The sequence below is a fragment of the Plectropomus leopardus genome, chromosome 3, assembly GCF_008729295.1.
Source record: "Plectropomus leopardus isolate mb chromosome 3, YSFRI_Pleo_2.0, whole genome shotgun sequence".
NCBI classification, from domain to species: Eukaryota; Metazoa; Chordata; class Actinopteri; order Perciformes; family Serranidae; genus Plectropomus; species Plectropomus leopardus.
The window spans coordinates 16,332,356-16,353,063 of record NC_056465.1 but is presented as its reverse complement, the minus strand read 5'-3'; the positions used below and the strand labels follow the sequence as shown (position 1 = coordinate 16,353,063).

The 20,708-nt window shown below is 40.1% G+C and overlaps 3 protein-coding genes across 6 annotated transcripts in view; all 3 read right to left on the bottom strand.

Moving 5' to 3' along the window:
* The window catches only part of LOC121938179 (low-density lipoprotein receptor-related protein 8-like), a 31,608-nt gene extending 23,062 nt beyond the window's left edge, over window positions 1-8,546 (bottom strand). The window contains exons 1-4 of the mRNA XM_042481459.1: window positions 8,487-8,546; window positions 7,564-7,696; window positions 6,341-6,475; window positions 3,544-3,924 (exon numbers count right to left, since the gene is read on the bottom strand). Coding sequence (XP_042337393.1) covers window positions 3,544-3,924; window positions 6,341-6,475; window positions 7,564-7,696; window positions 8,487-8,504 — 667 coding nt within the window. The 5' untranslated portion in view covers window positions 8,505-8,546. The remainder of the gene's footprint in view (window positions 1-3,543; window positions 3,925-6,340; window positions 6,476-7,563; window positions 7,697-8,486) is intronic.
* A 2,046-nt stretch (window positions 8,547-10,592) lies between these two features.
* LOC121941137 (NADH dehydrogenase [ubiquinone] 1 alpha subcomplex subunit 7-like) lies at window positions 10,593-13,444 on the bottom strand. Its single transcript, XM_042483859.1, is given in 6 exon segments — window positions 10,593-10,808; window positions 11,634-11,730; window positions 11,733-11,753; window positions 11,756-11,769; window positions 13,064-13,113; window positions 13,361-13,444. Coding segments are annotated over 6 exon segments (321 nt in total). The 5' UTR covers window positions 13,412-13,444; the 3' UTR covers window positions 10,593-10,720.
* Window positions 13,445-14,611: 1,167 nt separating this feature from the next.
* The window catches only part of mast3b (microtubule associated serine/threonine kinase 3b), a 41,076-nt gene continuing 34,979 nt past the window's right edge, over window positions 14,612-20,708 (bottom strand). For all 4 annotated transcript variants that reach the window (XM_042515531.1, XM_042515538.1, XM_042515545.1 and 1 more), the window contains 5 exons: window positions 20,198-20,424; window positions 19,877-19,999; window positions 19,627-19,763; window positions 18,974-19,158; window positions 14,612-18,754 (listed from right to left, as the gene is read on the bottom strand). In XM_042515531.1, coding sequence (XP_042371465.1) covers window positions 17,661-18,754; window positions 18,974-19,158; window positions 19,627-19,763; window positions 19,877-19,999; window positions 20,198-20,424 — 1,766 coding nt within the window. In that variant the 3' untranslated portion in view covers window positions 14,612-17,660. The remainder of the gene's footprint in view (window positions 18,755-18,973; window positions 19,159-19,626; window positions 19,764-19,876; window positions 20,000-20,197; window positions 20,425-20,708) is intronic.

Sequence of the window (20,708 nt, the reverse complement as noted above, 5' to 3'; positions counted from 1 at the left end):
CCTTAGAAACCACAGAAAGGCAACATATCCAAAATCTACAACTACATGTTTTTCAATATCGCAATAATGATATGATATCAATATATTGCCCAGCACTACTTTGCGATATAACAGAATTACTGACCCTTAAATAATCTAATCTGGAGTAACTTTTGTAAAAGGATGAGTAATACTGCTATTTCATGGGTTTATTGATTGTCAGCAATCGCCAAGACCTAAATCCTAATACACAATATATGTGCAACAGAGCACTGGAATACTGTGAAAACAGAAATCTGAACTTTTGTCATAATTGCTGGCTAATGTTACTTTCATATTTCTGATTAGTCCATTAACAATAACAAAGCAACCGGCTGGGTCTACAACCACATTTTTATTTTGGTATGGAACATTTTATTTGTTTCAGTTTAGTTTAACAACACCTCTTTTTTCAGAATCGTAATGTAAAAAAATATGACATGTAACCATTCTGAGTTTTAGATGGTCTGATGCTGAGAGATTGGTTTCTTGCAGAAGGCAAAAAGTTGGGTTGATTTGGGTAAGATGAATAAAGACTTCAGCAGTGAGCTGATGCCCAAATTTTACAACAGATACATTTTTAGTTTCACAACTGCGCTGCAAGAGTCGACTGCGCAGTCCTCTGGGATAGACCTCCTCTTCAAATAATTAACATAGCGTTGAAAAAAAAAATTGTGAATAAACCCCCTCTCATCATTGGATCATTTTAGAAATACAGCCTTTCGAAAAAAAATAGCAGTTTTGGAAATGGGAAGTTTGTGCCTGACAGCAGCGATAGAGGTCTTCAGGCAAACAGCTGGAGAGGATTCAAAACAACACACACACTGTCTACAGGATACATGTCAAAGTATCTGGGGCCCAATAATTAGACAACTGAATTGTAAGTAATTATGTAGGTAAAGTTTTGTGGCAATCTGTTTAGCTGTTTCACTGTTGTTTTTCTTTAAGAGTATCCAGTTTCATGGTGGGGGGGGGGGGGAGATCAGAAACACAACCAACAGTTCAGCAGTTTAGATAAAACAGAAACATCCCTCACATAAAATTAAGGCATTATGAGGGTTTCAGTACCAGATGATGATTAACAGTCCATGTAAAACTATTACCAGTTAAAAATAATGCTGTTGGCATTACAGAAAATTCATAAAGAAAGAATATTTTAAAAAATATATAGAAATAGCATTCTGATACACTTTCTTCCATTCGGATGACAGAAAACAGGTTCCAAACGACAATCAAAAACATTTGTCTGAACATTTTGGTGGTTAACCAAAAGCTAATTCATAGCTCAACGAAAGCTCTTTTGTTTACTGGATGAATTATGGGTGGATGCTTTTTACACACTGCCAGAGTTGCTTTGCCATTAGGGAGGAGCAATAAATTAGGATAATGTCAACCAGCTGGCTCATTAAAAGGGACAGTACACAAGACACAGTACACTTTGAACCACATCCCAGCACCGACTTACTGAGCACAGATTGTTGTAAAGTTATTGTACAGTTACTTAGAACAATGAAAAACAAAGCCACGTTGCATTGGTTCACTTAAGGCTGCAACTTCCTCTGATTTTGATCACTGATTCATGTGAAAATTTCACAGTTTGTAAGAGTCCAAGATAACATCTTTGAATGTTTTGTTTTATCTGACCAAAAGCCCAACACTTTAAAAAATGATTGGTTTACAATGATGTAAAAGCAAATCATCATATTGCAGAAGCTACAATCAGATACTTTTTTTAGCATTTCTGTAACCAACGACTCCGGCACTGATCAAAAAAACAACTCATATTCGACTTGTTCTGGAATAAATTAAAACTTGATCAGTTGAGATTTTTTGTCTATTTTAACTCAGTTTAAATCTCAAACTGTGTTTGAACAACCAACAGGAATGTTATGACACTCCCAGTCCATGGAAAGTATGTAAGGATTTACGCATTGTTTATTGAGCATTTCCTGCTGGCCAGTGATAGATGACACCGATTAGTTGACACTACTACCAACACGTAAACAGAGAAAGGCCTGCTGATCTGTGTCCCAGGATGCTGGCAGCCTCTCTGTACAGTCATTGTTCAGTGTGGAGCAGTGCGATACTGCCCTCTGCTGGCTGTTAGTAAAACATCAAATTCTACATGTGGACACTAGACTTCAGTATGTGGCTGCTTTGCATCTCCTTCCAAAACCAACATGGTGAGACCTTCCCAGGATTTTAGAGCCTGACTGCGGGGATTTGTTCTCATTTTAGCCACAACAGCACTGAAGGAGTCAGTGTGCTTCAACAGAAGTGTTTGAGAGATAATCAAACAACAGCTGAAACGCTCTCCCTCACCACAACCTCTGTCACTTTCGTGGCTACAACACCATAAATGACATTTAGGGGAGACCATTCAAAAGTATGCTACGCTATCATTATTCAAGTGATCATGAACGCGTTGTACAGACTTGTTCAGTGCATACTCCCTGTCACCACGGGAACAAATAAAGTATCTATCTGGTTGACTCAAGATGCTGACAGTTAGTTAGTCTTCCAGTTAATCCCAAAGTTACTGGATGCATAGTTGCATAGTTAAGTTAAAACATACATGATGGTGAAAAGAACGTCACACAGATGCAAAAAGAGCTACGTTAATGCTGACAGCTGCAGGTAATACAGAAAATTTACCATTATGTTACATTACATGGAAGGTTATCCACAGAGGATTTACTGTAACAACCAATTTTGTTACATACAAAAAAAGTTCCATTACTTTTCTAAAACTTTCAATGATTTTAACTAATACCAGGACTTCTCCAGGCCTGGATATTCTGAAAATTCCTGGGAAATTCCATTACTTTCCCAGGTTTTCCATGACCATGGTGACCTTGTTTATATGGTAATCTGCTCCGAGGCAGCTGCTGCAAGTCTTTAAATTACGTAGCCTGCAGTGCTACATGTAGCTGCATGCTAACATCAGGGAAACATACGAACTGAGTTGCGCTCTTTTCAAATTTTGGATCAGATTGCAGAACGTGTTCCTGCTCAAACATGTCTGGTTGTGTTTAGAAGCTTTAATTGGTAATTTTTCACTGTAAAAAGTGCTGCTACACTCAGTGACACCAGCTGCAATGATAGTCGAGAGACCCCAAGAGCACAGACAGGAAGGACCCAAAAAGTGACCAATCATAGCAGACTTGGCTTAAATGGGAGGAGGCTTAAGAGACAGAAGCTAAAACCAAGCGTCTCAGGCAGAAGGTGATTACAGGTGCTCCAGCACAGATAGTTTGAGAATAATTAAGTGTTTTTTAAACATTAAAGCTTGTGAACACATGCTGGTAGAAACCCAAAACACAAGTACGGCCCTGAAAATGAGTAAGATAGGTCCCCTTTAAGTCTGCCAATATAGGAACTAATAGCTCATGGAAAAACAGCACCAGAACTGAAGTACACAATCGTATGTGGACAGGGTTTGGATATCCCACTATGGATCCTTAGAGGGGCACTCCCCTGATATTCTTTACTTTGTGGTTAAGGGTGTGAAGACGTATCACTTACCACAGTTGTCCTCGTCTCTGCCATCAGAGCAGTCTCGTGAGTTGTCACACCTCCAGGTCTGGCGGATGCACTGCCCGTCTCCACAATGAAACTCAGACGCCTTACACGCGGGAGAAGTCTGCAGGCTGGGCTGAGACAAACCGCACAACTCCTGAGACTCGTCCCGTCCATCTTTGCAGTCAGCTCGCCCGTCACACAGCTTGTTTCTGGGCAGGCAGGTGTCAGACAGCCCGCAGGAGAAGAAGCCGGCGGCAGTGCAGTTCTGGCAGGAGGCTTCGTCACTCCCGTCGCCACAGTCATCCATGCCATTGCAACGTAAATGTGTAGATATGCAACGTCTGCTGTGGCAGGCAAATTCATTTTTCTTACACCTCAGGTGACCTGTGAAGAGTGAGAGTGACTGTATCTGTTCAGTCTCAAAGGCTGCAGGTACTACATATCTGCAATAATGGCTTCAATGAAAGAGTGTTTTCACAGTGCAGTTTGTGAAATATCCACCAACCAACAGGCCACCAACATCACCAGAAACATTGGGGTTTCTCCCGTCTTGGTATCTGATTTCTGTTGAGTGTTTCAGTTAATAAATCTCTGACTGCAGTTTCAGAGCAACTCGAGAGAGCAACAAATATTATGTGACATCAGTTTGAACTGAGTTGAAGAAATGATAAAAAAAGAATTTGAAGAGCCCAGCTGAATATCTTCAGCTGGGCTCAAAGAGAAGGATTACATGTTCCTAAATAACCTGTTTATGGGCTTATGATGATCATTTTTGGGATATGGTGTTTACATAAACACAAAGATATCAGGTTATTCATATACCCTGAATACATCCTAGTGTCAGAGTGCTCCAACAAGCAAATTTGGGTTTCTCCTAAACATAATATCATGTTTACATGCTGAAACTCATAAACGGGATACTCCAAAAACCCGATCAATAAACAGGTTATTTATGTCCATGTAAATGCACTCCGTGTAAGAAGGCAATATAAATAAAATCATCTTTTACACTGGCATACACAATTTTATATCATGATATTGGTATATCTTGTGATATAGCACATATGAAGGAAAAAAAATCAACTGATAAACTGATAGATAAAATTAACAGATGACGGGAATGTCTGTTTTATGAGTATGAGTAGTTTATAAATCAACTTTTTGTAAAAAGATTAAGTTAATTTTACAACATTTTGTCACCAAAATAACAACCATGTCCTACATTTACAATGTAATCCTTGTTGAGAAAGCATTCATGTTTACAATACAAAAAATGTGTGGTCAAAATGCATCCCTGAACACCTCGGCAGGTGGTTTGAGTGCGGATCACAATGCGTCTTGGTGGTCGTTTACACGTGTATTTAGCGCTGTCCTCTTGTGATCAGATCACCCAAGATGAATGTTAACACCAGGTATAAACAGGGCCTCACCGGAGGAAAAATTACATAAAAATCCAATAATGTTATGAAGCAGTTTTGCTGAATGTTTTGTAACATTGACAAAACTGCAAATGAATCCAGCATTACTGAATGTAATAACTCTTTACTTTAACCTGACTGAAACTGCACATTATGTGATGGGTTGCTCTGTAACTGACATCAGATCATTGCCTCTTGCATGTACCACATTCTTTTTTTCCCGCAAGTCTCTCAGTAAAACCACAGTCTGCTGCACTTATGACGGGAAGAAAGTAAATCTTGTTCACTTCCTACATTTTCCTGGCAGGCATTCAAACCAGCGACTTTCAGCTCTCAGTCTCACATCTCTGACCTCTGAGCAACACTGCCAATACTCATACCTGCCGGCATTCCTCGAATCAACAGCGTTTCTGTTTAATGCTTGCGCTCACATTAAATCCTTTCAGAACACTTTCTCCTGCGCTGAGTTTTTCTTTGCAGCTTGCAGCTCACACTGAACACCAAATCCCTCTGGCATTCAATATCAAAGTCTCTAATGATTTTAACACGATTATAGAACTAAAATCTGCTACGGTATTTTCCCACAGAGGGCAAGAAAAAGAGAAGATAGCCGGTTATAATCAGCTAAAACTGCATTGCACAATACTGTATGCTGAATAAAAAAGTGCAGGTTAAAGGACACATGCTGTGCAACACAATTACAAGAGATAGCGATTGTCCGAGCCTGTTAAGACTTTGACACTTTTTGTGTTGGAATTGCTTCTGATAGATTATCACCACTGATCTACCAACAGTAAGGACCTGGCCTTTTGCACATAAATAGCTGGAAATCTGCTGGAATTTTCCGCGGGATAAATAAAGTATCTATCAGGTAATGTGCAATCCTCACAATGGTGCACTTTTAACTTTAAAGTCATATTTTGGTCATCAGCCTCACCTGTATGTTATAGCTGGATGATGCCAATCTTTTACCTTTTTTTGTAACATCAACTAAACTCAACTAAAAAGGGTAGTGCTCTAGAGCTCCTATCAAATACCTTCAATTTATGGACGAGTTAGATGTTTGCATGGAGAAAAACATGCAGTTGTTATGCACTCACAGCTGGGAAAAACTTGAGGAGTGCCTCTTTTGAATTCCTATCAAATAAATACCTTTTCATGCCTTGCATAAACCACTTTGAATTGCCTTGCTGTTGAAATTCACAATATAAATAACCTTTCCCTTCCTTGTCTCAAATTGCTAAATTATTTTTCCTAAACCATCAAGAAATATCAGATTTATTTTTGTTTGGTTTATGCTGCCAGAAAAAGAGCGTGTTGAAAAATGCTTGTGTGTATGTGTGTGCTGTTTGGATGGGATCGTGTTGCGGCATTGTACTCACTACAGTGGAGTTCATCTGATCCGTCCTCACAGTCTGTGTGTCCGTCACACACACTCAGCCTGAGGATGCATGAGCCATCGCTGCACCTGAACTCCAGCTGCTCGCGGCAGGCGGGCAGAGAGTGACCTGCAGCGCCTGAAACACGTGCAGACAGTTTACTCTTACTGTGCAGAGTGTCCGTAGATAAGATAACTGGTCAAGGCAACACAAATGAGGGAAAAAGTACGAAAATGATCACTTACACAACACATCTGAATGATTGCATTATATAAAATATGTTGTCAAAAAGAAAAAGAAAAAACAAAACGTAATCAAACATTATTATACATACAGTATTATTAGTAGTATACATTAGTATTTACTATAGAGGTCTCATATTTTCACATGATAGTATGATGTCATGTGTTGTCATAAAGCATATAAATGGACAAAATAGCAAACAAGCAAGACTTTGTGGAACCACAATGTTTTCCACAGTGTGAGCTACAAGTTGCAGACAAAAGGAACAAAGCCTGCAGCTGACTACAAAGTGAATCGAATCCATTAAAAATAAAAATAAAACCTCATATTTGATTAATAAACCAATAACAGATACAAACACTCATATATAGATAGAAGATACTCTATTGATCCCTGCAAGAAAATTCATGTATCCAGCAGCTCAAAAAACAGTTAATAAATGAATAAATTCAGAGATTATAACAAAAAAACCCACAAGATTCAGAACGGATAAAAGATTGTTTAAATTAAATAAAACAATATTAAAAGCAAACCGTCAAAAGGGGATTATTTAGAGGATGTATTTATTTATTTTTAAATATGCAGGCTTACGTATTGTGTTTGTTTTACACACAAAAAGTCCAAGACTATGTTTTTTAATTCAAAAACCTGCAGATATGTAACGATGCGCTATAAAGACGGGTCATACAACATCCGGAAAGTCTCCTTGTTTAAATCTTTCCAGCTTAACTGACACATTTCGCGCGTGTTTTAGTCCTGATACACCTGGAATCGAGCTGGCTTTCCACTCAAAAATGAGAGAAAACACAGCAGGTCAAACGTGTCGCTGAGCGCAGTTTGCGCTGTAAACAGACTTCATTCAAACTGACAGCAGATCTGCTCAACTGTAAACTCTCAGGACGTCGATTCATTTCAGAAAATACCGTGCAATACAAGCAGCTCTTTGCTGTCACACACATGCACAACTGATTTCAGCACCTTACCCAAAATATAACACCAGGTTAGAGGCGCGAGCAGAAGAAACAGACGTCCAAGGTGTCCCATGCTTGATGTCCTCCGCAGCTGCATTGCACGCCGACGGCGCGGAAATATGACGCAAGAGTTGAGTCTGTTTTTCTGTGAATGAAAAGTTGTCACGGTAACGGCCGATTTAGTGTTATTTACAGTCACACAAAAATTAATAATTAAATTAATACTGCTCCTGCTGTTATGAAATGACATTTTCGTCAATATTCTGTAGCCTAAATAAATCAATAAATGTAAGGAAAACTAAATCCATAAATAAAAGTGGGGGGAAAACATGCAAAAATAATACATCAGCAATAAACAAATAACATTTAAATAATAGATAAATAATAATAAATAGAAACAAATGTAATATTCAAATAGGCGTTTTGGGTTTTTTTTTATGTAAAATTTGTCCATTTTTTGCCCTTTTTATTTATGAATTAAACTCATAATTCCATTTATTTCCTGCTCATATATATATATATATATATATATATATATATATATATATATATATATATATATATATATATATATATTAACTTATTTATTTAATTTTGACTTAAAATGGTGTTCCTTTGTCCTGATTGTATCCAGTTATTTATTGATTTGACGTACATATCACAGCTGTTTAACATTATTTGGTTAGTACTTCAAATATGTTACATGAATTACGTTTAAAACACATTTAGGCGTCCTTTACGTCTTTTTGAAAAATAAATAAAATAATAATAAGCAGATCAAAACAAAAACGCTGTAATATAGGTCAGCATGACCTTGACACATTATAAACATCATTTTGCTTAAAACTTGACATTTCTAGCAGTAGTCTGTTAAAAAAAAAAAAAAAAAAAACAACACATACCTTACATTACATAAATACTTTTAAAACGCTTACTTTTTCAGAGTATGTCATCAGAGCGTCCTGTCATCCAACAGTTTACAGGTGTTTCTAATAGTGTTTGCTGATTAGACTCCCTCAGGTTAAAGTAGTTGCAGTTTGTTAACGTTACTACTTCCTTTGACTAATTAACACGGATCTTCCCACCCAGAGGCGGTCCTGGGTAGTTTTGCGCCCTGGGCGTCAAACGCCCATGTGGTGATGTTCAGCATATTCCAACATGCTCTTATGTTGAAAGGACTGCAGCAGGCAGTAGTTGTGAGCGGAAGCTCTGTATTGCGTATTGAGAGTTATGCAGACGCTTGACGGATTTAATGCGGTCAGACATTAAAGTGAGTTCCAGTAAAAACCCGACAGTTGTGGCAGTTTTTACATTTTCACATAGCGCAATAAATGTAAAAGTATCTATGTTAATTTTATGAATGAAATACAATTTATTTGGAAGCAGCTGGGATCATAACAGCTCAGTCTATCCCTCACCCCCCTCCGTGCTTTTCCTCTGAGAGTTAAACTCAGCCTGCTCTCAGCCTCTGCAGCTGTGAGCTGATCGCCCTCCTGTCTCCCTGCTGCCTTTTCTTCTGACGCGCACAACCTGTAGACATGACTCAGCAGAAAGTTGACATGATAGTAAGGGCGCCCCGCACCTACTCCACTAACGTGACGTGGAAATGAGCGGTAGAAAACTTGCGATTTTTATTTATTTATTTATTTAGCGGGTGCTCCTGCGCCCCCAAATAGATTGCGCCCTGGGCGATCGCCCACATTGCCCATAGCAAAAACCGTCCCTGTTCCCACCTTCAATACTTTGAAAAAGCTGCAGCACAACAAACAGGAGGGTCTTTCAGATGTCAGTGAAACAGTCCATACATGCTCACATCCTGCTGAAACAGAGAAGATAACCCGAATCATTTGTGCAGTAATGCCGGCAGGAAAAAGTCCCATTCAGTAGGATACTAATGGGGTGTAAAACTAAAAGTGAATGTAAACACAACTAATTTAATCTCTAACCTCATTGACAAAAAATTACACTCCAAAACTGCTCCCACTTTTTCAAATATCAAGTTGTTCTGAGTGGCCATTAGGTATTTTCAGTTATATGCAGGGCCACTCTGAAGCGGCTAAAAAGGAAAGCACTTTCTGGGGCCCAGTCACTAGAAAAGAGGTGAGGTTGGGTGGGGGAGCATTTAAAAAAAAAAATCAACGGAAATTATTAAAACAAAATAAACTTTATTGTCATTTATTGTTACTTTTGGAATCTGTAACCTGTTTCATTATTAGACCCTCCTCTTCTCCTGAAAATGATAAATGCATCCTTGGGGGGGTGGGGAGGGGAGTCACTGTTCCTTTACTGGGGCCCCATCATTTCTGTTCCTGGGCCTGGTTACATGGGACATATGCTGCCTTTAAATGGGGTCATGTTTACCATGTTGACAAGCAGTGACCATGTGAACGCCCCCTGATGATTCATGACCTTGTTAGTGGAAATTTTCAGAAACCTTCAGGTTTCTAGTGGAATTGTGATAAGAATTATATTAAATATTTTGTTCGTTTACTTTATTTTGTAAAAAAACAAACAAACAACTAAAACCTAAAAACCCTTAAGGAACTGTTTGAAATCAGACATTTTTTCATGTATTTCATTGCAGAGCTATTAAACTGTCAAGCATACACTGCATTGATTTTAATAACTTTTAAGTACTTGAAGTGTGCATTGTTCAGCTGTATTATGCAGGTAAAGACAAGTATCACAGAGAGACTCTGTATTGGCAGATGCTCAATATCAAATGACGCATTTCTGGATCGGCGGTAAATAAAGAACTTGTTAGGACATCCCTAACAAGAATGATGCATGAGAAATCCTGAATTTTCTACTTGGCGTGGCTGGACTGTCGCTGCAGGTGGAGCCTTTACGCCCTCAGCTCTTTGGGCCTCAGCCTGTTGTTAAGTCCCATTGCTGTACTGGTAAACATCTACTTATTCTTGCTGGTAGGCTCACCTTTCACCCAGTATTTCATAACCATCTCTCACACAGAAATTAGCACAGGTGACAATGATGATTCAAAATAAATTTCACATCTGCTCAGTTCATAATACAACCACAAAAACCTTAAACAGAACACATTTTATTCACATTGTCTATTGTACACGACACAACCAACACGTGCAGCGGTCAGCCTCTACAGCAGGTTTGAATGGAGAAAATAGGTGGTTGATGATGAAGGGGTTAATGCTCAGAGGTACGGCTCATCTGTGGAGAGTGGTGGTCCCTTGTATACAGGCCCCGGGGTCACTGGGAGCTTTGGCGCTTCTGCAACTTGACTAGAAGAGATCAGAAGTGTCAAGAAAGTACTTAACATTCAGGAAAAAACAATATGACTCTTGTCAGGAGGTAAATACACGTCATCATGCTGTTTAATCTCACACCCTAAGTGGTTATTGCTTTTTAAAGGTGTCAGATGAATACATTTGAGCATTGGAGCATCCTCGGCAGGGGTCATCAAACAGCTGAAATAGTGTGTGTGTTGTAAAAATGTGGAGACATTTTTGCCACCCGTTGTTGTGTTTAACTTTTTACATGCCTAATACTCTTACAGTCACACTTACTCCAACTACAAACATGAATCTGATTATGATTGTTTACAGTAACCTCATTTAGTGATGTTACTGCTTTATTGAACAAACAAAACAACTATCTGTCTTCAGTCTGCTGTTGCTGCAAATTCAACACTTCCTCTGCTGGTTTTTCACTGTGTAATGTTTCAGAAATAAGAATTAAGCATGGTTGTGATGAGGAAGTCACTGGCATTAGGTCAGCTGTCGGTCTATGTGTTTTCCAATAGTTGATGATATTTACACATGTAAATAGTTAGCTAGGTGAGGAGCTGCAGGTGCATATTGCAGCATTTAATAAAAAATACACTTTCCTTCACCTATTAGTGATCTCATAACCTTTCTGATTATGAACAGAAATCAGGTCACAGATGTTTAAAACATGGGTGAGTGATCCGGCACTGTTCATATGGTCTGTTTGCTCTGCTTCTTACCTTAATCCAGCTAAGATAAAACTGTCAATGTAACATCTCATGAAAATGTCCTTATCTGGTTCTAATAAGGTTATTAAAATGTACTGATTGGGTGATTTACCTGCCAGCAGTCAGAGCCTTCTGAGAGGACATAATGACTGTGGCGGGTACTGACTCTCTGCGTCCATCTCTGGTGTAGTAGTAGTTTCCGGCAAACTGTGGCTCGGGCCTACAGGCAGTTTGGTGGTGGCTGTGTCCTGTAGAAACAGCATTGGAGATGGATTATAGCACAAAGTTTCAGCAGTGCCGGTACTTTCTCCAGGCTGCATACTGATTCTGCACCTTTGCTTAGATTGTCAAGCCATACATTTATCACAGACGTTTGTGTTTATTGCATTTGTGGGGGCATGTTACTGTAGAAAGTGGTGAGATGATGGAATGGGATCCAGCATGGTCAGTTTGAATGGTCAGAATCAGAAATACTTTACTTCACCCTGGAGGGATATTGTAATTTGTTATAGTTTTAACTTGTGAAATAAGAAACAAGTTAAAAAATAAATAAATAAATAAAATAAATAAAACTCTAAAATAGAAAATATATATAATAAAATATGTGCACTATGAAATATGTGAAATAAAAATATGGGCCCTATGCTTCAATTTCACACCAGTATGTACATGTTTAAAAATGTAAAACATGGATAATATGCTGAGTATGTAAAAAATATAAAAAACTAAAACTAAAACTAGTATGCAAAGGTTTAGAAATATAAACAATATGAGCGTTATGCTACAATGTACAACAAAATATATACAAGTATAAATAAGAGTAAGTAATAAGTACAATACGTGCATCACATGCTACATTCGAGTGTTTCTGGTAGAAAAAAAATACTTAAGAATATTGCTCATTTAATAATTTCATAAAGCACTGCTGTAAGAGATCCATAATGTTAGGGGCTTATGGGATGCTAAAACACTGCAATTTGCAATTTACACTTTACGGTGTGGCGAGAAGTATTAGACTGCAAAAGGCGTTTAAACAAAGTTTTATGTTGGAGTTTGTTATAATCCAAATTAAAATTTTGACAGAAATACTTTCATTATCATTGTAACTGCACATCGGCTCCAAATATCGGTTATTGGCCTCATTAAGTACTAATCGGAATCGATATCGGCCCTGAAATAACAATGTCAGTCAACCCCTACTAAACAATACTAAATGTGTGAGAGCCAAATCAGCGGCAAAACAGACAGGACAGTGTAGTATTCTCTGGGGGAGCCTGACAAACAGCAGTGCAGCCCAGTGTTTCAAACACAACACTTTATTTACACCAATTTAGCTCTATCGGGGTGCTGCAGCTCCAAACTGGGATAGCAAGGACATCAAGGCAGGCGTGCTTATTTCAACAGGTCACTATTAACAAAATTTCATGTGTCCCCAGGGACAATATCGTTCAGTGTGCAACAGCTCTGCGGGGACGCTAAGTTAACCTAGCTGGTTTTAATAATTTTACTAGAGTAAGTTAACACTACTGCACAAAGTCTTACCTTTTTGCAACCTCCTCATATCTCAGCTGCAGTTTGCCTTGCAGGTCGCGCTGAAAAAAAAGAAACATCGTTACTGACAGTTGCTGAAAAGCATCAAAACACACCAGCTTCTCTCATATGGAGCTATCGTCCCACTAGCTCCACCGGCTAGCTCAAAAAGCTAACTAGAATTAACAACTTCCGCCCGTTAAATAAATTCCGTTAGAGTTTAGAGAAACCACCCTGTGATAAACTAGTATGTCTTTCACATAGTGTTCTGGCTCGAATATAAACGTTGTCTGTGGTTGTGTTTCTTACCCCCGATAAGAAATTTCGGAGCCTCTGGATGATTTTGGTAGCAGTCGCCATGATTGCTGTTGTGAAGGGCACGCGACTTCTTCTGTAATGTGACACATCGTTTCTCAGCACGCGACTGACACCTGGCGGTCCGAAAGTAGAACCGCCGCATTACACACTGGAGCACTGTGGGTTCACACAAACCATGGCAGCTTTATATTCATTAATTGTGAAAACTAGCTAAATCGATCGCCATCAAACTGAGACCATCGATTCTAGATGGAAAACAGCTTTGAGGAACAGGAAACAGATACTAATATTAAAGAAATAAATCACTTTTAAACAGTAATTATTCTGAACTCCTCTTTTTGAAAATTGAATTATAATCATGTATAACATGTAACCTGTATAATAAAATTATATTATACAGAAATGCAGTAATTATTTGGCAAGCTGATTCCCGGTGGCAAAATGTAGCATTTATTATAGTTTGCGATTGCTGAAATGTAATATTACTCTAATCTGAATTAGACATTTATTGTAATGTCTCTGTAAAATAGGTATTAGTGAACCTAACATACTTCTCGTCAAATAACTGTATTGACAGTAAACACAAAAAGCAGCTGTGTATCGTTGTATTCAACTACAATTGTAGTATTACAGCCTTGTCACAGTGGGTCAACCTTTGGAACATATATTACTACCTCAGCCTTATATCCCGTCAGACATTGTGTGGAATTTTGTTATAATAAGCATATTGATTCTTGAGTTATTGTCAAAAACATGTTTTGTGAGGTCACAGTGACCTTGACCTTTGACCACCAAATTCAGAACAGTTCATTCTTGAGTCCAAGTGGACATTTATGCCAAATTTGAGGAAATTCCCTCAAGGTGTTCTTGAGATATCACATTCGCGGCATGAGATAAATGCAAGGTCACAGTGACCTTAACCTTTTACCTATGACTACCAAAATCAAATCAGGTAATTAATGAGTCTAGGTGGACAGTTGTGCCAAATTTAAAGAAATTCCCTCATGGTGTTCCTGAGACAGTGCGTTCACAAGAATGGGATGGATGACCGCATTGAAAACCCCAAAACAAAGTGCCTCCAGCCACGGCTGTCGCTGGAGGCATAAAAAGCCATTTCAAACTTGCTTCATATTACCGAAGTATTTCTGCCACAACAGAGTGGTGTACGAGCACTGTGTAAGACTCAACAAAACTCTCTGTGTGGTAAAGTACACTAAAACACCAGCAGAGTCAAACTAACGATGAGTCAAAGAGAAATACAAATTTTATTTGTTGCAAAAGAAAACACAGTACAGGGCGACAGCGCCGGTATACCATGCAATCAAGTATTACACGTGTGCTTGTGTCATGCAGCATGCACTGAACAGAAGAGTCCACAGGAGAACACATGCACATGTACAACAGTTTGACCTGCCAGTTTGTTCTTTTAGAGTACGTTTAACACCAGCTGAGATTCTCGTCTTTGTTGACCTCTACTGGCTGAAGTTGTTCTGTATTTTTTTTTTTTTTTTTTTTAACCTTATACTATGACATCACTGCTCTTTATTGTTTAAGGTGCTAAACACACTTGTAGCTTTCCACCAGTAGAGATCAATAAAGCACTAACTACATTCATATAAGAAACCAGGTTATTCGGATAAAACGGATATACATGCACTGCAAAAAAGATTTGTTCCAAATCAAGTTGGAAGTCTTTTACTTTGCGACTTGCACAAATAGTTTTAAATTCCGAGTTTTAGCTTGTCAAACTTGTATACTATTATTTTATTTACATAAACGTACCTCTAAAATAATGTTTCATGTTTTTATATTCATCCCTCTGCAGCATTATTTTGCCTGCCATCTCTTTCATGTGAATGTGTGTAAAAAAAAACAAAAAACATTACAAGTGTGTACGTGGCTGAGATTTTTTGCAGTAGCAGCAACAATCGGATCAGGAAACTGATTTTCTAGATGCCGTCCCTTAAGTGTATGTAAAACACTAAACGCTTCTCAGCTTGGTGCTAAATTACTCTCTCTGAACAGTTTCAAAAGAATACAACAAAAACAGATATGTTACTTCTATGAGTGTCGTTTTCTTTCATGGTATCAAAGAGGATAGTTTCATCATGTACAGCCACAGGATATAAAATGTTTGTACAGTACGTAGCATGTTTGTTCGTTGTAAACAATTCTGTCAGATTGCAAAAATAACCGAGCCATTCAGCGGCGCAATCTCCCCGTGCTGTTTACGGACACGACTGCATCCTGTAAAAGGTCATCGTCATGAGATTTAAGGAGGAAGAGTGGCTCACCGGTAACTAACACATCAACAACTCTGATGCTTTAGAAACAGAAGACTAGGGAGAAGGTCGGTACAAAAAGCCAGCAACAGTCACTGACAAATAATACGATTAACCTCCAAACTCGGGAAGCACATCAGAAAAACAGCCCACTCCATCAAATCAGACTTCCCAAAGTCCCGGTGCCTCAAATTCCATCAACACATTAAGAATTATCCACATCCTTGTTATCAAAATATACATCAATATTTGTACAATACAAAGACATAAAAACATTTGTTCAAAGAAGCCCTGGGTTTGGATTCAACGTAAGGGTTTCCCTCTGCCGTCAACATTCATTTACAAAATATGTCAAAATACATTAGTGCACTTTCCCCCTCGATGTAAACATCACTACACAGTATATTAAGTAGGAACACGGTTTTGTAGGCGTGGTGTCTCTTACATGCTTGTGAAAAACGAAGACGAAAGCTACAGTTTCAGGAAAAAATAATCAAAAAAAAAAAATACACAAAGACTGACCACTTTTCCAGGTACAAAATGTCTCATTATAAGAAAAAGAAATAGCAAAATGGTTTAAATAAAAACATATTTCCCCAAAGATAGAGACTCTTATTTGGCTGTTCAGTGTTCTTCCTGTAAATTGCATGCATCGAGCAGAACAGCGAGACATGGAGCCATGCTGAATCTATTTCCAGATGTCACAAACTGAGCAGGAAATAACAAAAACTACATTTGAGATACCTCTACGATATGGCATCACACTAATTATACATCGAGTTTTCAAAAAGCAGAGGGTACCGTGTTCTGTAACATCCAGGACTTTGTCCCTGACTTCCATTTTTCATGATACGTCAAGTCTGCAATAGCAGTGGAAGAAAAACAATTCTTTTAATCTTCACGTCAAGTTGAGATTACAAACAAATGATTTCAACTGAAATTTCAAAGATATGGCTTAGAAGATGCTGCACTGATATGATGGCACGCAATACCCTTTTTGATCCGGCTTCATCATGTCTTCATAACAGATTGTACTTTAAAGTCAAACTTGGACAGTGTCGGTGTGAAACATTACCCTGCACTGACTGGATCCACATCTAAGAAAAACAAAGCTGTGACCATCAATTCACACTGCAAGGAACATGGTCAACAAGTCAATGGAGGAACATTTTTTTCTTGCAAATTTGATGAAGCAACATTGGCCACACAAGTTATGTTTTCATGACTATCTTCTGTCAAATTCAGCGCTGCTTCTGTCTCCACCTAATGTGAACAACAGTTTTGTTTGTCGTGTGCAAAGTGAAAGATGTCCAGCTCTGCAAAGCTTCCCATTTCTCAACAACTTTCAAACTGGAGCAGTTTAGTTTTTGCTGCAGCTTCAATGTTTTCTTGTAGAGTGTGGTGCCAAAACGAAGCGGCAAAAAATAATAAATCTGTATTGTAGTTGTATACTGTAGACAAAACTGCTGACAACTGATAACAAAATAACATATCAACCATGTTGCTCACAGTGTGACTCAAAGGCCATTCTTAGGTTTATGGAGATCGATATAATCGCAGTATGACACTACTGAAAGCTGCACTGTTCAGATCTAAACTGACACTGAAAAAAAACAGACCTCTCGTACCTTTTGGTCCTACAACAGTTATGCCCAGCATTATCAAATGACTCTGCACTGTGACAATTTATTTAAAAAATAGACATTTATACAAAAAACAATCCAGTCAAAAGACATATAACAACATTTTATGGATACAAAAATGTTAAGCCTTGGCTTTTCAACCAATGAGAACTTCCCTCTTTCCCTGTTACTAACTCATCATACTTTACAAATGTAATAAATAAGACAAGAATGTCTGCAATGCCTTCAGGCAAATATTTACCATTAAAAAATTCAAGTAAAATCTTCTCCTGCCTTCCGTCAGCCGGACAAGTTTGTAAATGAGTTTACAACCTTTGAAAGGCTCGAGAGAAACGATATGAGCGGCATGAGCGCAGTGGTGAGTTGTCACTTTTTCAGATGCACTTTCTGTGGAGCTTCCTCTCTGCACTCGGTCGTCTCTGCTGCTGGCCCCACCACAGGAGCAGAGGAGGTGGTTTCTGCTGCCTGACTGCAGCTGCTGTCAGCCAGAGGACGTCCTGCCTGTTGTGGCTGAGGTGAAGTGACGCTCACCTCGAGCTCAGTTGTCTCTGTGGTTTCTTCTCCATCTGAACACGGCTCCCACTCATCCTGCTCGCTCTCTGTTGAGCCCTGCACAGCGATCTGGGGTACCAGTGTGAACCTCCTCACCACTGGCACCTCCAGCTCCACCTCCACGCTGGTTTGGGGTTGAGTGACCATCCAGGCCGTCCTGTCCTGCTGCTGCTGATGGTGTTGTGTTTGGGTTGCTGGAGATGTGGTGGTCGCTGTTGCCGTGGTGCTCATTTTCTCCTCTGGCTCGTCAAAGCTCACCTCCTGCACCGCCTCCTGTTTCTTAAAGGAGTCTCTCCGCTCTGATAGGTTGAGCTTTCGCATCACGACCAGCTGTTCCGATCGTTCAATCCCAGAGTCTCTCAGCCTCTGGCTGCCCATGTATCCCCCAAGCCTGCTGAGATCTGCTCCAATGTAGGGGCCTCCACAGGCGCCCTCTGCCTCTGAGTCACCCAGCAGGTCTGCGTCACCGTAAAACGGCACTTCCAGCGTGTGCCTGCGGGGAGTGTAAGACTTCTTGTCAGCATGATACACACCAGACAGCTTCTCAGCTGACTGAACCCTCTTCAGAAGAGGAGACCGAGGTGGCTCTGCACTGCGGGGCCGGACAATGTGTCTAACAATGGTGGGTGGGGACAGGGTTTTGCCATGGTAGCCGTGAAATGTTTTGGCAAAGCCTGACAGCGGAGAAGGAGAGCGCTGTGGAGAAAGAGGCTGGGTGGAGGACGAGGAGGAGTTGCAGGCCAGAGGCGAGGGGGGAATGTTGCTGGTTGATTTCCGGCGGCCCACCTTGGTGTAGCGCTGCGTGCTGAGTTTGGAGCCCAGGCCGTGTAGAGAACTGGGCCGGATGTGTGCAGCCGGGGAACTGGGAGAGCTGGAGCAAGGAGACGTGCTCTGAGGAGAGTTATTATCTGGGAAACAGAGGAAAAAGTGCTTTCAAAGACTGCACATCACAAATTGCAAAACCTCAATATTTAAGCAGTTTTACACACAGCTATCTGTGAATGTTATGAGAGCAACAATGTAACTATAAAGCCTGTAGTGAACCCTGGTTTTCAGATGCTAACATCAAGAACCACAAGAACCATTCAACTTCATCATGAATGGTTCTGAAGCCACACTGAGCTCACCAAACGCCTGATGGTCGGGTGCGGGGCTCCGGCAGGGTGTGGAGGGGCCAGGGGAGAGGCTGTGTGTCGGGGAGCCTGGAAGACTCTCGCTGGAGGAAACTGAGTGGTGGAGACCCGAGTTGAAGCTGCGACTGCTGTGCATCACTGTACTCTGCTTGGACAGCTTCTTCAAGATGCTTCTTCGCCTGGAGGCGGAAGACCAAGAGTCAGAAGACTGATATTATGTCTTTCAGTGAATTAAGCTCTGACACCAAGTTTTTGTTGCCCTGCAGTGTATTTAAGAAACTACATTACTTCACAACATCAGCATGCATTGAACCAATGCACCAAACTGATTACTTCCTACTAATATGAGTATATGCAAGTGTTTGGTATAAATCACCAGTAAGTCCATAAAGCTACACTGACAAATGTATAGGTGGAAAATATTCCCAAGTACAATGGAAAATAATGCTTCAATTTAATGCAAGTAATACTAATACTAAATTGCTAGTAAACATCACTAACAGTGTGTAACACTAGAGGGAGACAGAGGCTTTTGAAGGTTAGTTTCTGACACCATCCAACAGTTGCCAACCTCCCGCAGCAAACAAAGGATGAGTAACACTGCAGATCTGAGAGGGCTGAAAAAAAACCAAACCTCGGATTCTCACCTGTCGTAATTATCCCTCCTCTTGCTCTTCTTGCTGCGACGAGCCATCTTGCCTTTGTGTTTTGTTTTTCGAGCTGGACCCACTTTGATTGATGTGTTCTCAAGTGCTATGGTCTGAAGCGCCACCTTGCTGCCACTCTGCACATTTCACAGGGAGGAAACAATGATTTGTTTGTGTCAAGTGCCAAAAAAAAAGCAACTTGAACTGCATATTGAAAACCTGCCCCTGCAGTCTAAAGGAGCTGCGGTACCTTAAGAAGCAGTTCTATCATCTCAGGGTGGACAAGGCCCTGGACAGACTCTCCGTTCACGTGGGTGATGAGGTCTCCAGTGCGGAGACCTGCCTGGTAAGCCGGGCTGCCCTCCTCCACACTCTGTTAAAACAGCAACACAGTGAGTGTGAGGAGAGGAGTTAAGTTGAGCATTACATAACCACCTTTTTATACCTCTCTCTTCTGTCATCATAATAAAGCACTTGACTTGACATGGCGACATGACATTTAAAACGCTTGGGGACTAGTTAAAGCTGTGCTAGGCAGACAATAGTTTTAAGTCTTTTAAGTGATACCCACCGACACCATGTGATGCACTGTGTAAACGTCACTGTCACCCATGTAGACCCGGATGGCCTGCAGGGTGAAGCCGTACTTCTTCCCTGAGGTGTGGATGACAATAGGAGGCTTCAGGCTGCCAGGGCTGAGTGACAGGTCCCGGCTGGGGGAGGAGTCACGGGATGAAGGGTTGGAGGACAGAGAGCGAGGGGAGATGGGACTGGGCTGGAGGCCGCCAGGCGAGTCATCTGGAACAAACACAGGGTCATTTTTTTCTCAATATAAGAAATATAAGATGTTGCACTATAAACAGAATGCCAATAGAGCCATGAACTGACCAAAGACATATACTAATATACATAGCTAGTTATAGTTAATTAGTTATAGATGTTGAGTTATTGTCGGCTATTTGACAATTCGATCTGAGGAGCCTGATTCGCCTGCCAACATCACAGTCAGATTGTGCAGTGGTGGGAAAATGTGGTTATGAAACACAGGATGATTCCACTCGGCTGTATGGGGGTGCTGATTG